At 45.7% G+C, this 17,989-nt stretch overlaps 1 protein-coding gene across 2 annotated transcripts in view; it reads right to left on the bottom strand.

The window, feature by feature from the left end:
* The window catches only part of plekhh2 (pleckstrin homology domain containing, family H (with MyTH4 domain) member 2), a 241,439-nt gene that overhangs the window by 130,467 nt on the left and 92,983 nt on the right, over positions 1-17,989 (bottom strand). For both annotated transcript variants that reach the window (XM_072510490.1, XM_072510480.1), the window contains 3 exons: positions 15,076-15,159; positions 9,361-9,442; positions 250-411 (listed from right to left, as the gene is read on the bottom strand). In XM_072510490.1, coding sequence (XP_072366591.1) covers positions 250-411; positions 9,361-9,442; positions 15,076-15,159 — 328 coding nt within the window. The remainder of the gene's footprint in view (positions 1-249; positions 412-9,360; positions 9,443-15,075; positions 15,160-17,989) is intronic.

Here is a 17,989-nt window from a genome sequence, read left to right as displayed (position 1 = left end):
AATGCATATTAATTTGATTTCTTCATATTCCCTTTTTGGGGTTTCCTGGAAAGACTATATAAATAAATCAACCTAAGGATTCAATATTTTTAAAAAAATCTCTAGAATCTATGAAAGCATTTAAAAAGGTGAAAGATAGAAGGTTTGTATTCATTTTCATAAGTAAAACATTTGTTTAAATATTTAATCGTGCAAATGTGGCAGTATTTCCCTGCCCACACAGCCAGCTTTACTCAGGATTCCACCCACCTGTAAATTTTACGTCCACTGACCCAGCTTCCAGGGTGTTCTGCTGAAGACTTCTGGGGTTTCCTTTAAAGTATCCAAAAGTTAGGCTGCTAAGCCGTTGTGCTTCCCCTGATAGTTTACTTAAATCAGATGACGACTTTTGTCCTCGACTCCCTGTTAGGGCTGTAAGATAGCAAAAGACAAGGCTCTGGTTTTTAAGCATAACTCTAGATGATTTCTGTCTACAGTGTAAAGATCATTTTATTTAGTGGATTATTTGTAGCAAAACTTCCTGTGCTCCAAAGATTTTCAAAATGAGATGGCTTCTCAATGAGGCACTGGCCTGTCCGAGTGAAGGCAAAAGTTGACTTTACGAGCACACTCATGTACCCGTGAGGACTCTTGTACATGTAAAATGGACATCATGAAAACAAACAAAGCTTGACACTTTGATTGCAGCTGTCAATCAATACATATCAAAATGCCATACCAGAGTAGGTCAGTGAGCAAAGCTGGCTCCAATTATACTTTGAACTACGCTGAGTCACCTTGGTGTGATATTTGGATCTAAACTTTTCCTGGCATATGATCTGGAATCGTCTGGTCCTGCCTGCAGCAGGAAGCTTGGAGGGTGGCCAAATATCAGTTTCCTGAGAGTGGGATAAACTTTTGCAACCAAGTTCTCAGGACTTTAAAGGAGGGTCGAGCTTCTCCACAAACAGCATTGGGAAATCCTTTTGCATGTACTTGCATGTCATGCGTGCCTCATTAAAAGGCCAACTCACCAGTATGAAATGCCCCCTTGAAATGTAGTTCTTCGCCAGTGAGAACATAAGAACATAAGAACTAGGAACAGGAGTAGGCCATCTGGCCCCTCGAGCCTGCTCCGCCATTTAATGAGATCATGGCTGATCTTTGTGGACTCAGCTCCACTCTCCGGCCCATACACCATATCCCCGAATACCTTTATTCTTTAGAAAGGTATCTATCTTTTTCTTAAAAAAGTTTAAAGAAGGAGCCTCAACTGCTTCACTGGGCAAGGAATTCCAGAGATTCACAACCCTTTGGGTGAAGAAGTTCCTCCTAAACTCGGTCCTAAATCTACTTCCCCTTATTTTGAGGCTATGCCCCCTAGTTCTGCTTTCCCCGACCAGTGGAAACAACCTGCCCGCATCTATCCTATCTATTCCCTTCATAATCATATATGTTTCTATAAGATCCCCCCGCATCCTTCTAAACTCCAACGAGAACAGTCCCAGTCTACTCAACCTCTCGTCATAATCTAATCCCCTCAACTCTGGGATCAACCTAGTGAATCTCCTCTGCACTCCCTCCAGTGCCAATATGTCCTTTCTCAGGTAAGGAGACCAAAACTGAACACAATACTCCAGATGTGGCCTCACCAACACCTTATACAATTGCAGCATAACCGCACTAGTCTTGAACTCCATCCCTCTAGCAATGAAAGACAAAACACGATTAGCCTTCTTAATCACCTGTTGCACCTGCACACCAACTTTTTGCGACTCGTGCACCAGCATACCCAGGTCCCTCTGCACAGCAGCATGTTTTAACATCTTACCGTTTAAATAATAATCCATTCTGCTGTTATTGCTCCCAAAATGGATAGCCTCACACTTGGCAACACTGAATTCCATCTGCCGGTCTAGCCCATTCACCTAACCTATCCAAATCCTTCTGCAGACTTCCGGTATCCTCTGCACTTTTTGCTTTACCACTCATCTTAGAGTCGTCTGCAAACTTTGCCACATTGCACTTGGTCCCCAACTCCAAATCATCTATGTAAATTGTGAACAACTGCGGGCCCAACACTGATCCTTGAGGGACCCCACTAGTTACAGGTTGCCAACCAGAGAAACATCCCTTTATCCCCACTCTCTGCTTTCTGTTAGTTAACCAATCCTCTACCCATGTTACCACTTTACCCTCAATGCCATGCATCTTTAGTTTATGCAGCAACCTTTTGTGTGGCACCTTGTCAAAAGCTTTCTGGAAATCCAGATATACCACATCCATTGGCTCCCCGTTATCTACTGCACTGGTAACGTCCTCAAAAAATTCTACCAAATTAGTCAGACACAACCTACCCTTTATGAACCTATGCTGCGTCTGCCCAATGGGACAATTTCCCTCCAGGTGCCCCGCTATTTCCTCCTTAATGATAGATTCCAGCATTTTCCCTACAACCGAAGTTAAACTTACCGGCCTATAATTACCCGCTTTCTGCCGACCTCCTTTTTTAAACAGTGGTGTCATGTTTGCTACTTTCCAATCATCTGGGACCACCCCAGAGTCTAGTGAATTTTGATAAATTATCACTATTGCGTTTACAATTTCCCTAGCCATCTCCTTTAACACTCTGGGATGCATCCCATCAGGGCCAGGAGACTTGTCTACCTTTAGCCCCATTAGCTTGCCCAATACTGCCTCCTTAGTGATTACAATCATATCTTTATTTCCATCAGTCACTGGCATGGTATTTGTGTCTTCCACTGTGAAGACTGACCCAAAAAACCTGTTCAGCTCCTCAGCCATTTCCCCGTCTCCTATTATTAAATCTCCCTTCTCATCTTCCAAAGGACCAATATTTACCTTAGCCACTCTTTTTTGTCTTATATATTTGTAGAAGCTTTTACTATCTGCTTTTATGTTCTGAGCAAGATTACTTTCATAGTCTACCTTACTCTTCTTTATAGCTTTTTTAGTTGCTTTCTGTTGTCTCCTAAAGACTTCCCAGTCCTCTAGTCTCCCACTAATTTTTGCCACTTTGTATTTTTTTTCCTTCAATTTGATACTCTCCCTCACCTCCTTAGATATCCACGGTCGATTTTTCCCCTTTCTACCGTCTTTCTTTTTTGTCGGTATGAACCTTTTCTGAACACTGCGAAAGATCGCTCGGAAGGTTCTCCACTGTTCCTCAACTGCTTCACCATGAAGTCTTTGCTCCCAGTCTACCTTAGCTAGTTCTTCTCTCATCCCATTGTAATCGCCTTTGTTTAAGCACAAAACACGAGTGTTTGATTTTACCTTGTCATCCTCCAATTGTATTTTAAATTCCACCATATTGTGGTCGCTCCTTCCAAGAGGATCCCGAACTATGAGATCATTAATCAATCCTGCCTCATTACACAGGACCAGATCTAGGACCGCTTGCTCCCTTGTAGGTTCCATTACATACTGTTCCAGGAAATTATCCTGGACACATTCTATAAATCCTCCTCAAGGCTGCCTTTACCAACCTGGTTAAACCAATCGACATGCAGATTAAAATCTCCCATGTTTAAAACATCACTGTTTAAAAAAGGTCGGCAGAAAGCGGGTAATTATAGGCTGGTAAGCTTAACTTCGGTTGTAGGGAAAATGCTGGCATCTATCATTAAGGAGGAAATAGCGGGGCACCTGGAGAGAAATTGGAATGTTCACACATTAGACGGGTGATGGAGGATAGACGGGGAGGCAGGCTTGGGGACAGTCGCAAGGTTGATGCGGAGGTTGGATGGCTAAGGGGGAGAAGGAGTGGGGGAGGGGATCAGAAGCTGGACTGGGGAGGCAGGCGATGGCGAAAAATGGTGTCCGGGAAGTAAAGCCAGACCGTCTGGGGAAGGAAATCAGACTGCCCCAGGCTTGTTTAAAAGGGTCCCTGGGGAAGAAGGCCTGTCTGTACCAGGTCTTGCTTAGGACAGCAAGCAAGTCACACGTCTTGGTTCCATTACAAGGTAGTGGATGGCCTCTCTGGGCACTGAATGTTATGTACCAGGAATGGGCAGGTTTTCTTATGAGGAAAGGTTGAAGAGGTTAGGATTATATCCACTGTAGTGGAAGAATACGAGGCAACTTGACTGACTGAAACATCCAAGATACTGAGGTGTATTGACAGGGTGGATATGGAGAGGATGTTTCCGCTGGCCATAAAATCTAGAACTAGGGGTCACTGCTTAGAAATAAGGGGTTGCTCATTAAGACCGAGATGTGGAGAAATGTTTTCTCTCAGCAGATTGAGTGTCTTTGGAATTCTCTTCCTCAAAAAGGCAGTGGAAGCAGAGTCACCTTTAAATATTTTTATGATGGAGCTGGATAAATTCTCATGAACAGGTGGGTGAAAGGTTATTGGGGGTAGGCAGGAATGTGGAATTGAATGTACAATCAGATCAGAGATTATCTTATTGAATGGCAGAGCAGGCTTGAGAGGAAGGGTGGCCTACTCTGCTCTTAATTTGTATGTTCAAGAATGGAGTCTAAAAGGCATGGGTCCGTTAGTTCAAGATTTTGGTACAAAGGGTTTGAATTAGGGTACTGGTAGGCAGAGTCACAATCAGGGAAGGGAGCTGAATCAGATAGGTTGAAAATGCTAGGCTCATGAGAGGGTAGTGGATGGTCTTTTGGGGTGGAGGGGTGGGGAGGGTCTCAAAGTCAGGGTGCAGCTGGCCTTGAGAATTGGAGGGATCAAGGTCAGAAGGGGCATGGGTATATTGACAGTTATGGGAACAGTGGGGGAACAGCAGGAATGCCCACAAAAATGATAATTGGGCACTGAGTAATGGGGGGCTGGTTGAATGGTTACAAGATGGAGAGAAATTACAAAGCGGTGATTGTGTTAGAGAATGGAGAAGCTTGATGTGTAATGGGGGAGAATAGAAGGTGCTTGACAAGTGACAAAGCGCACACACTCACCACGTTGAAGCTCCCAAGGTTGTTGCGTAGTTTGTAAAACCTCTCAAGCATTTGATATTGGAGGGCGCTCTTTTTCGAATGGAGGTGCTCGTGCCTCATTTTTTGGGCTGAGCATAGAGCCACCCTATTAATTATTAGTCCATTGAGAACCAGGCTCAGCGGGTTCTGGTCTGGAGGTTCCAACGGCCAATAAATAAGTGTCGCTCCATGACTAGTGGATCACATGAGCTGCTGCACAGTTTGCTGATTGACATAGAATCATAGAAGTTTACAGCATGGAAACAGGCCCTTTCGGCCCAACCAGTCCATGCCGCCCAGTTTTTACCATTAAGCTAGTCCCAGTTGCCCGCACTTGGCCCATAACCCTCTATACCCATCTTACCCATGTAACCATCTAAATGCTTTTTGAAAGACACAATTGTACCCGCCTCTACTACTACCTCTGGCAGCCCATTCCAGACACTCACTACCCTCTGAGTGAAGAAATTGCCCCTCTGGGCCCTTCTGAATCTCTCCCCTCTCACCTTAAACCTATGCCCTCTAGTTTTAGACTCCCCTACCTTTGGGAAAAGATGTTGACTATCTACCTTATCTATGCCCCTCATTATTTTATAGACCTCTATAAGATCACCCCTAAGCCTCCTACGCTCCAGGGAAAAAAGTCCCAGTCTATCCAGCCTCTCCTTATAACTCAAACCATCAAGTCCCGGTAACATCCTAGTAAATCTTTTCTGCACTCTTTCCAGTTTAATAATATTCTTCCTATAATAGGGTGACCAGAACTGCACACATTATTCCAAGTGTGGCCGTACCAATGTCTTGTACAACTTCAACAAGACGTCCCAACTCCTATATTCAATGTTCTGACCAATGAAACCAAGCATGCCGAATGCCTTCTTCACCACCCTGTCCACCTGCGGCTCCACCTTCAAGGAGCTATGAACCTGTACTCCTCTGCTGCTGTCAGAGTCAGGGATGTTGGGAGGGTGGCAAGTGGATGCCTTCAAGGGGCATGGGTGATGGATGGCAACAAATTTCTGACTTCAAACCTCCATCCGTGCCATATCTAGATGGAAGGCAGGGCTTAGCATTGGGTTTGAGATCAAAGGTGGAGCTTAATCTGCAAAGAATATACTCACTGGATCACTGCAATTTGTTCACAGATCCACTGAGGCCTAGACGAAGCAGGCTCCAGGCAACCTTGCCTTTCTTCTGGCTCTTGTCCAAATTAACAGGTTAGCCCATGGCCAGAAGGAGCATTGGCCTGAGCAGCAAGAGGCAGTGGGGCCTCAAGATGATCAGGAAGCTGGTAACTTGGGGCCAGTATAATTGTGAGCAGACCCAAAGTTTGGTATATCACAGGTACATCTATGAGTGAAAGACAATGCCAGAGGCACCTTAGGATTCCAGGAATGTGGTTGCTCACATCTTCTAGCTTCTCCATGAAGATTCTTTGAACATGCAGCTGAGCATCCTGCATGTTTGTGCTTGGTTACTAATGAACATACAAATTAGGAGGAGTAGGTCACTCAGCCCCTTGAGCCGGCTCACCATACAAGATCATGGTTGATCTGAAGGTTCCCAGGGAGCTCGCAAGATGCCTACATTCGGAACATTTCCAGTTGCAAAAGCTGACTCCCTGACGACAAGGGAGATCCCCAGAACACCGAGCTGATTATGTCAGTTTCCTGTTCACAGAATCCTGCTGAGAGAAGCTCAATGTGGCATAAACCTCCATAATGGTCCTCAATGAGCAGACGATAGGCCTCCTAAAAAGGAGGGTCAGATGTTTGGACTGCTCAAGCTCCAATACTCTCACAAAATGTGTCATGAATCATGGTTATCTGCTGTGCCCTGCATAACCTCATGCAACAGCACGGGGGCAGCACGGTAGCATTGCGGATAGCACAATTGCCTCACAGCTCCAGGGTCCCAGGTTCGATTCCGGCTTGGGTCACTGTCTGTGCGGAGTCTGTACATCCTCCCAGTGTGCGCGTGGGTTTCCTCCGGGTGCTCCGGTTTCCTCCCACAGCCCAAAGATGTGCAGGTTAGGTGGATTGGTCATGATTTATTTCCCTGCCGTGTCCAAAATTGCCCTTAGTGTTGGGTGGGGTTACTGGGTTATGGGGATAGGGTGGAGGTGTTGACCTTGGGTAGGGTGCTCTTTCGAAGAGCCGGTGCAGACTCGATGGGCCGAATGGCCTGCTTCTGCACTGTAAATTCTATGAACAAGGGAGGGTGTCTTGATTGAGGGAGACAGGGACGACCAAGATGTTTCTTCCAATGATGAGAACGGGAAGGAAACGTTGGTGGCGAGGGCCAAGATGTCACAGAAGCACATTTGCAAAGTCACGAACTGGCAAAGAGACCCATGATAATCTAATAGCCAACAGATTCGAGGCAGAATAAGCTGCGGAACAGGAGAGATCTAACCGTTCAATCCCGGTCCTGGGTCACTGTCTGTGGGGAGTTTGCACATTATCCCCATGTTTGTGTGGGTTTCATCCTACAACCAAAAAGGATGTGCAGGTAGGTGAATTGGCCACACTAAAGAAATTGCCCCTTAACTGGGAAAACAGAATTGGGTGCTCTAAATTTTTTTTAAAAAAAGGAGATCTCTAACCATCACCGCATGACATTCAATGGCATCTCCATCACAGAATTGGGGGGGGGGGGTTACCATTGACCAGAAATTTAACTGAACTAGCCGTATAAAGATTGTGGCTACAAAAGCAGGTCAGATGCTCGGCGAGTGACTCATCTTCCTACGCACCAAAGCCTGTCCACAATCTACAAGGCACAAATCATGAGTGCGATGGAATGCTCTCCCCTTGTCTGGATGAGTGCAACTCCAACAACACAAGCTCGACACATCTAGGACAAGCAGCCCACTTGATTAGTATCCCTTCCACAAACATCAACACCCTCCACCACTGATGCACAGTGGCAGCAGTGTGTACTCTCTACTGCAGGAACTCACCAAGACTCTTTAGACAGTACCTTCCAAGCCACTGTTATTTACACGGGCAGTATGGCAACACCGCCACCTGGATGTCCCTCTCCAAGCCACTCACCATCCGGACTTGGAAATAGATCACCATTCCTTCACTATCACTGGGCCAAAATCCTGGAACTCCCACCCTTAACAGCACTGTGGGTGTACAGACACCACATGGACTGCACCGGTTCAAGAAGACAGCTCACCAACCACCTTCTCAAGGGAAATTAGGGATGGGCAATAAATGCTGGTCTAGGCATCAAAGCTTACATCCTTTCAATGAATAGAAAAAAATCTCCTGTGTTGTTTGATTTTCTATCCTCTGCTGGTTGGCAGACCGCAGCTCCTTTTTTGTAACACACATTATACTTTGCTCTCATATACCTTGATTCATGATGGACGAATTAAATTCCAACACTTAATGTCTGCCCTGCTGGTGCTGTGATCCTTTGCATGCACCGAACTGTCCTGATTATCCAGACCCCTTGTGCCAAATGCACCTGCACAAGACTTTTTCTCCCACAATATACAGGAAACTGCAAGTAGAAATGAGATTTTCCCCATGCCTTCAAAGTCTGCGTGCATGGCACATTGAAATCTTACCTGGACAGGGATGCACTCATGTTACCCTCACATCTGTTCCCAATGAGAGCTCTTTCAGACAGAACCAGAAATATGGGTGCACAGGGAAGGACCGCATGAGTGGATCATTTGGTCCCTCGAGATAGACCCTTCATGCAGCTTGACCAGACAATTTCTTGTTACTGGTCCCTGATTGCTACTCAGTAACCTCATATCTCTTGACATCTTCATTATCCTGAAGAGGTTAATTTGGAGTCCACTCAGTGAGTGTTCCAACTCTACTTTGGGGTGTTGCATATCAACTGTGTCAACAAGTCATGACTCTCCAATTGCAGAGATTCCTAAAAATCTCAGTGTTAGATGCCCTTACCATTACTGCGAGGCTATGCTCCATCATTCTGAACACCCCAGCCAAGCTTAACCTCTTTCTTGTGCTGTCAGTCTCAGTGCAGCCAAAAGCTTTTGGACCCTCAATTTCCCCAATTTAGAAGATCCAAACAACAGGAAATATCCCTACATGCATAATAATGCAAGAGGATGAGGAAGAGCAGAAGGAATGGTTTGCGAGGGCAGGAGACAGCAGCCCAGTATATTGGTGGCATTGCATTTATTGTCTGCTGGTTTTTACATTCCCGTGTCAGTAAATGAGCTCTATATAAAATGGCATAAAAAGAACATGAACTTCGGCTTAATTTCAGAATAAGTTAGATCGAGGACATTCCAACCCATCAATTTCACTAACAAACTGAGGGGAAATAGACATGATATATACATGTAGAATAATTATCCTCCTATAATTTACTGGTGTTGATGCATAGTCGACTGCAGAATCTATTTAATCAAAATAATTTGGCTCTTACCTTGCAACTTGGTCTGAAGGATCTGAATGTGTTCCACCTGTTGCTGGTTAGTAAATTTAAAATTCTGATTTTCCGTTTCAAGCTATGAAAAAAGAGAGGATATTAATGTGATATTAAATTGGATGGGTTTCCCTCCATTAATAATACAGAAAATGAAGACACGAACTAGTGGTTTAAATGAAAATGGTGATCAATAATTATATTGCATAACGCTGATCTAACTTTATGGTCCTGAATCATGAAGGTTGTAATACAATTATATTAGCATGGCAGCACAGTGGTTAGCACTGTTGCTCCACAGCGCCAGTGTCCCAGGTTCAATTCCTGGCTTAGGTTACTGACTGTGTGGAGTCTGCACGTTCTCAGTGTCTGCGTGGGTTTCCTCCGGGTGCTCCGGTTTCCTCCCACATGTCCAGAAAGATATGCTTGTTAGGTGAATTGGGCATTCTGAACTCTCCCTTAGGCGCCGGAATGTGGTGACTAGAGAATTTTCACAGTAACTTTATTGCAGTGTTAATGTAAGCCTACTTATGACAATAATAAAAGATTATAAAAGATTATGATTATTCCAGATATGCTTCCATCAATAGGTTTCCATCAATGGGCAGCACAGTGGTAAGCACTGCTGCCTCAAAATACCAGGGTTTCCTCCGGGTGCTCTGGTTTATCCCACAGTCAAAAGGTGTGCAGGTTGGGTGGGGTTACGAGGTTACAGGGATAGGGCAGGGGTGTGGGCCTCAGTGGGTGCTCTTTTGGAGGGTCAGTGCAGACATGGGCCGAATGGCCTCTTTCTGCACTGCAGGGATTCTGTGAACAGAACAAAAGATGAAGTGCTAACTTTCTATGAATTCATATAGCCTTCTTAACAGAAAACAGGAACATTAATTCATCTGAAACGTCACAAGTTGCACATAACCTTTGTGAATGTGAAGCTGTATAATAAAGTTTTTGGGAAGATTCGTATTCAATGGACATTGTGTTATGCTGCTTCAGATAACACAGGCTGCTACTTGATGCAGTCTTAACTAAAGGATGCTCCAGATTCTGAAATGAGTTCAACGTGTTTATTGAACTATTAACACAGTTCTCAAATGAGTTCGACACTCTGCCAATCTAACTGTCGTAACTCAGTGTAACTGTACCAGCTTGCTCTAAGCCACGTGCTAGGGTGTGATACGGCTGATCAACCCTGTCTAACTCTCAAGATATTGGTCTGTGGAAAGAGGCAGAGTGTGAGTGCCTCATCCCTTTTCTAGTGTTTATGCATGCCCCCTTGTGGTGATGCCACCTCTTGAGTGTCCTGACTGCCCATTGGTTGTGTCCCATTCTGAGTGTTCACTGGTTGCATGTTTGCATATCATGACATCTCCCTTTTTTTAAAAAAAAGGTGTATATACATGTGAATGTGTCTGTCTAATGTGACTGACTGAGGAATACAGAACAGAACAAACAAAACCAATGCTCATAAGTCCAGTCTCGGAGGCTTGCGTCTGATCCTCGTCGACCGCCGGAGAAGTGGTGGAGGGGATGACGGTGTCTTGACAGGCGAGTTGGAGGCACGACTGGTGGCCTCGTGGTTCGAGGTGTCTGGAGGTGGCAATTTGACATGTGGAAATGGAAGGGAAAGTGGTTGTGGGCAAGCAACTTTGCGCAGTGCCCGTCGATTCCTTCGCACAATGGAGCTATCAGCCATACGTATGACATAGGATCTGGGCACGGCCTGTCGAACAACGACAGCCAGAGCAGAGCACCCACCATCCGGTATCCTGATCCTGACAATGTCTGCCGGGATAGCACGTCCAGATCGGTGGCATGTGCGTCATAGCCCTGCTTCTGGCTGTCGCGAAGCTGCTGCATCTTCTGCAGCACCAGGTGATCCAGGTTGGGCAGGTGTATGGCTGGAAGCATCGTCCGCAGGTCCCTGTTCATCAGGAGTTGAGCTGGCCTCATGCCAGTGGACAAGGGAGTCGCCCGGTACGCAAGTAGTGCAAGGTGTATGTCGGAAGCGGAGTCAGAGGCCTTGCAGATGAGCTGCTTGACGATGTACACCCCTTTTTCGACTTTGCCATTGCACTGCGGATAGTGCGGACTGGTGGTGACGTGCCTGAAATTGTAGCTCTTAGAAAACGTGGACCATTCTCGACTGTGGAAGCACGGGCCATTGTTGCTCATGACGGTGTTTGGGATGCCATGCCGTGAGAATGTCTCTTTGATGACAGACCGTGAGGTGAGGTATGGGAGCTTCAGCACGTCAGGATAGTTTGAAAAGTAATCGATGATTAAGATATAGTCGCGACCATTCGCGTGGAATAGGTCAATGCCAACCTTGGACCACGAAGAGGTCTCTAGGTCATGTGGTTGGAGCGTCTCCTTGCTCTGCGCTGGTTGGAACCTGACAGGTTTCGCAGTTCAGGACCATGCCTGTGATGTCCTGGTTGATTCCAGGCCAGTAGACAGTTTGCCGGGCCCGGAGTCTGCACTTTTTTATACCCATGTGTCCCTCATGAACCTGCCGCAGCACCATGCTCTGGAGACGTAACGGGAGGACTATCCTGTCCAGCTTGAGAAGAATGCCGATCAGCGTCAGGTCGTCCTTGATGTTCTAGAATTGAGGGCATTGCCCTTTCTGCCAGCCATTGCTGAGGTTGTGGATGACTCGTTGCAACAGGGGGTCTTTGGCCATCTCTTTTCGGATGAGAATGATCTTCTCATCTGTTGCTGGGAGAGTGCTTGCACACAGCTGTATCTGCAATTCAATGTGTTGGATGATCTTCAGTGGTTCACTGGGTGAGCTGATGGAGCGGGACAATGCATCGGCAATGATGAGCTCCTTGCCAGGTGTGTACACCAAATTGAAATCATACCTCCGGAGTTTGAGCAGAATTCTCTGCAAACGAGGAGTCATGTTGTTCAGGTCCTTTTGGATGATGTGGACCAGAGGCCTATGATCCGTCTCAACAGTAAATGTTGGCAAGCCGTAGACATAATCATGAAATTTGAGGATGCCGGTGAGAAGACCTAAACACTCCTTCTCAATCTGTGCATATCTCGTCTCAGTGGGGGTCATTGCCCGTGATGCGTATGCTACTGGTACCCAGGATGACATGTCGTCTCTTTGAAGCAACACCGCCCCAATGGCATCCTGACTCGCATCTGTGGATATCTTGGAGTCTCGGTCTGGGTCAAAGAATGCAAGGACAGGTGCAGTGGTGAGCTTGGCTTTCAGCTCCCGCCACTCTGTTCGGTGCTCACCAGGTTATGTAGGGCCGTGGTATGTGTGGCCAAATTCAGGATGAACTTGCCAAGGAAATTGACCATTCCCAGGAAGCGCAGTACTGCCTTCTTGTCCTCGGGGACTTTCATTGCCTTAATGGCTTTAATTTTGTCGGTGTCCGGGCGCACAGTCGCGAAACATGATCGCCCAGGAACTTCAGCATGGATGTTCCAAAACAGCACTTGAACCTGTTTAGCTTGAAGCCATGTTCATGTATGCGTCGGAATACTTTCTTGAGTCGCGACACATGTTCCTCTGGGTTTGTGGATGATATCAAAGTAGACACAAACCCCTTCTATTCCCTCCATCTGTTCCATGATGCGATGGAAAATCTCTGATGCCGAGATGATGCCAAATGGCATTCGGTTGTAGCAGAACCTGCCAAAAGGCGAGTTGAAGGTGCAGAGGCTTCTGCTGGATTCGTCAAAATCCTTGGGGTGTGTCCAATTTTGTGAAGAAGCGTGCGTGTGCCACCTCACTCGTGATTTCTTCCCTCTTTGGGATGTGGTAATGTTCCTGCATAATGTTTTTGTTTAGATCCTTGGGGTCAATGCAGATGCTAGGTCCCCCATCGAGCTGACCCAGTCGGTTGGTTCAGTGACTTTGGAGATGATGCCTTTTTGTTGTAGACTCGTGAGCTCTGCCTTCAGGGGCGCACTAAGTGGAGCAGGGACTCGTGGTTGACCTTCATCACTGCAGGCCATTCGTCCTCGGAATCCACGGCCAGGATTGATTGGACTTGCGATGTGTCAGGTGTGGCGTATTCGCACTTCGTAATAATGCCCACTCGGTAAGTGTTGTCCAGTTATTTATCATCTGGATCTGTCGCACTGCCTGGATCAGAGTCATGCATTCGGTGTTGCACACTTCTGTCGGAATTGGGAGCGCTGGCTCCTGACTGGTGGTGCAGATCTGCACAGTGGTTTGGTTTCCCACAGTTTAAACAGCGTTTGCCTCTTGCAGGGCAGTTTTTTAAAAAATAGGCAGTGCCACAGTTCGCACACGTCATGACGTTGGCGTCATGACACTCAGTGCATCGTTGCGCATGCGCGGTGTGGTTCTCGGACGTCTGCACCTGTGCAGTGCGGTTTTCGGCCGTTTCGTGTTCCCGATCGCATTGCGCATGCGTCGGGCCCGGGGAAGAGGGCACAAAATGGTCGATTTTGTCAATGTGGAGACGCTGCATTCGGGAGATGGCCTGAACACACTCCACCTCGTGGGAGGCTTGTTTTTCACTTTCTGCCGTTTTGTACTGTGAATAGCGATTTTTAGAGTACTCATGCACAGTACACGTTTCAAATCGTGCTTGATTTTCAACAATTGCTCTTGAAGAGGATCAGAGTGGACTCCAAAAACGATTTGGTCTCTGATCATGGAGTCAGTGATATCACCGAAGTTGCAGAATTGCGCTAGCAGTCTAAGGTTAATTAGATAGGAGGTGAAGGATTCGTCTTTACCTTGCATCCTCTGCTTGAAGATGTAGCGCTCCAAGATTTTGTTGGTGTCCACCTCGCAGTGGCTCTCGAATTTGTCCAGGATGGTTTGGTATTTTGTTTTGTCCTGTCCTTCAGAAAAGTGAAAGGAGTTGAAGATTTCTATCGCATGGTCACCCGCAGTGGTGAGTAGAAGAGATATCTTCCGTGCATCGGTCGCGCCACTGAGGTCGGGTGCTTCCATGTATAGTTGGAATTTCTGCTTGAATGATCGCCAGTTGGCACTAAGATTGCCGGTCCTCTGATGAGGAGCCTGAATCTTGCCCATTGTGCCTGTATGCAGTAGCTAGTCGTCACGGATCTTGCCGAGTTGAACGAGATAGATTGAACAGTCACTCCTGGTACCATGTTGTGTTATGCTGCTTCGGATAACACAGGCTGCTACTTGATGCAGTCTTAACTAAAGGATGCTCCAGACTCTGAAATGAGTTCAACGTGTTTATTGAACTATTAACAGTTCTCAAATGAGTTTGACTCTCTGCTAATCTAACTGTAGTAACTCAGTATAACTGTACCAGCTTGCTCTCAGCCATGTTCTGGGATGTGATGCTGTTGATCAACCCTGTCTAACTCTCTAGATGTCTGTCTGTGAAAAGAGGTAGGGTGTGAGTGCCCCATCTCTTTTATAGTGTTTATGTCATGCCTCCTTGTGGTGATGCCATCTCGGAGTGTCCTGACTGCCCATTGGTTGTGTCCTATTCTGAGTGTTCATTGGTTGCGTGTTTGCATATCATGACTTAAATTTCAATTTTACAAATGAATAGTTCAATGCAGTTTGGAATACATTTTCCAAAATAAAAAAATTTCTTTGAAAAAAAAATTTGAAAATATGCTTTGCAGGTCGAAAATTCCAAACAGAAAAGGAAACCATCAAATACAAAACTTCAATTGCACAAATAATGAAATATTCAGTGTTTGTCCTATAAATATGCAGCAAAGCTCAGGTACCTCTTTAAGTTTCATTGTCACCCAATCTTTGATCTTAGCTGCTTTCTCTTCTACTACTTTGGCCTCTTGTATTCGTAGGTGCTTCTGAAACGCAAAAACTAATATATCAAAATCTTCAGTTAAACTCAACACATGGATAAAAGGTAAGCAAAGGCAAAACAGGAAGCCACAGACATGGGTTATTTCATATGAACATAAACAAGGGAATATACATCAAATGTTTGTGGGCACAATGTTATCATTAGCTGACACCTTTTTCATGTAATGTGGTGATATTGATTTGTTGCAATATTAGAAAGTGTTATATTAATTTATACAAATCTATTAAATTACCATATTGAGTATAAAAATAGATGCGGAAAATAGGTTTGTTGAGAATTTATTGAAATAGAAAAGCACTTATATACATGGACGCTTACCTGTACTCTAATCAAACTAAAATAGATTTCACTTATATCATAAATGTTCCAGTTCTAGCTTTTTAAACTAATGTTGGTAACTCAAATAGCATGTTTCTTACCCATGTTCGCTGGTGGGAAGGAAGCAACTGCAGAGCAACAGGTATTTTTCACTGAATTACAAAACTGAGGAAGTATGCAACAATGTTGATCATTGGAACAGGAGTGAGGAACCCGTGGGATTTTGACCTACATCAATGGTTCACAACCAGGGGCCACATGCAACTCATCTGGATTTTGAGTTGCTGTATTCAAGGCATTTTGTTCACCGTTGCTCATGCGCAGGGTAGCCACATTCTGCTGATTTCTGTTTTTTTCCCCCCTAGAGGTATGACTGAAGTGATACGCATGTAAAGCAAGTGAAGTGAGGTGCATGCTGATTGCACAACATTGACTGTGAAAGTTGTGCGTTCCTTCAGTGTCCAAAATGTAAATATTTATTTTGCTTTTACCATCTGAAGTTGATAATCGTTCTATTAATATATAAATGATTAAGCATTTTCTTTAACTCATTGAGATACTTGGCGTGTATTAAATGTATTTAATCTTATTCATGGGCATGGTTAGTGAACATGTCCAATTTCAATCTTGCAGGCTACTGAGGTGAAAGAGGGCCAATCATGCAACCCACTCACTAGCCTAGGTTGCCTATCACTGTGCTATATACTCCTTAGCACAAGACAAAGGTAGTCTAGGAAGCAGTTTAACTTATTTATCTTTAATTATGCTGAAGGGCATGGACAAGAGAAAAAGATATTTATCAGCACAAGTTTGTTTACATCCCAAAGTTTCAAACCTAGGGCTGGGTGATTTAACAAAGTGTGAAATTATTTATCACCCTCCCACTATATTACCTATGTTTTAATATATTTGAACTTAATTTGAGTCAGTTGTGCTTCAGAATTCAATTTGACGACAATGTGCATCCCTGCCACCTGGACATCTATTTGCGTGCTACAATTAGCCTCAAAGTCTCTGGGTCAGTGAGGGGAAAATTAATTGACGGTAATAAGGGGGTGAACCAAAATCAATCACAGTCAATTCCCCAAAGCTATTAAGCCATCTTGGATCAAGAACTCAATTGCACGACGACTTCCGGTGGCGGCAAAGAAGGAGTAAGTCGCACATTTGGTGGCTCCCGCTCGAGTCGGACCTTTGGACCTTTCCCCCCGATTTTCTACCGGACTTGAATTGAAAAATTGATGACAGAGGCAATGGTGTACTGAATTCCCACATCAGTGCAAGAAGAGGACGACTAGAAGTGCTCGTAAAGGCAGAAACAGAAAGACAGAGAAGGTTAGGGCTGAAGCTGCAGGGGGAGAAAGCATGGCGGAGGACTGGACCTCTGGCTCGGCGACCCAGCGCTCAATAGAACAGATGATGCAAGTTATTCAGGAAGGCTTTGCTCAGCAGAAACGGGACTGCTTGGACCCGATAAGAGTCACTTTAAGCGGATGGAGGTTAGATTGGATGCCCAAGATTGGGTGATCCAGAAAGTAGAGAAGGTGCTGGCTGACCAGGAGGAATATCAAACCGTGGAGGAGTTGGAGGTGGGGATGCTGAGAGACGAGCAGAAAAAGCTCCAGGAGACGGTGGAGGACTTAGAGAATAGGTCCCTCCGGCAGAACTTGAGAAGGGGTCCGAAGGAGCGGACTCTGGGGCAGACATAGCGCCAATGTTCGAGAAGCTGCTGGGGGATGGGGCATTCTCCCGACCCTTGGAAGTGGATAGAACTCTCAAGAGCACTCGCAAGGAAGCCGCGGATGGGACCCCCCTCCCCCAGGGCAATGGTGGTGAGATTCCATAGGTACCTGGATAAGGAGTGCATTCTACAGTGGGCCAAGCAGACACGGAGCTGTAAATGGGACAACAGTATCCTGCGGATCTACCAAGACCCGAGTGTGGAGGTGGCCAGGAGAAGAGCTGACTTTAACCAGATCAGGTCGACCCTTGTTAAGAAAAAGGTGAAGTTTGGGCTGTTGTATCCGGCCCGTCTCTGGGTCACGTATGAGGAACAGCACTTTTATTTTGAGTCGCCCGAGGACGCACTGGACTTCACGAAAAGAAAAGGAGTGGTGGTGGACTGAGAACTTTGCTGCAATGTTATGCTTTTAAAAAAAAAGTTTCCCATTTTTCGTTTTGTGGAAGCTGTCTGTAATGCCTTCTGTACTGATTTGGGCCAGTTGCAGGGCTGAGTGAGTTGAAGTTTACATTTACGCTGTTGGGGCATGGAGGTGTGCTTGTTTAGATTTTGGACTCTTACTTGAGCTTTGTTAGCGATTTTTTTTCTTCTTCCTGTTTTTTCTGTCGGGCAATTGTGTTGGGATTGTTCGTCATTGGAATATGTATGTATATGAGCGGGGGGGGGGGGGTGGAAACAATTGGTGAGAGACCTTCCCAGGGGTGGGGGCCACCAAGCTAGCTGGGCGGGCTAGCTGATGAGGGCTAGCTGATGA

The sequence above is a fragment of the Scyliorhinus torazame genome, chromosome 1 (assembly GCF_047496885.1).
Source record: "Scyliorhinus torazame isolate Kashiwa2021f chromosome 1, sScyTor2.1, whole genome shotgun sequence".
NCBI classification, from domain to species: Eukaryota; Metazoa; Chordata; class Chondrichthyes; order Carcharhiniformes; family Scyliorhinidae; genus Scyliorhinus; species Scyliorhinus torazame.
Note: the sequence above shows the minus strand (reverse complement) of the source record. Positions and strands in the feature narration are given on the sequence as shown.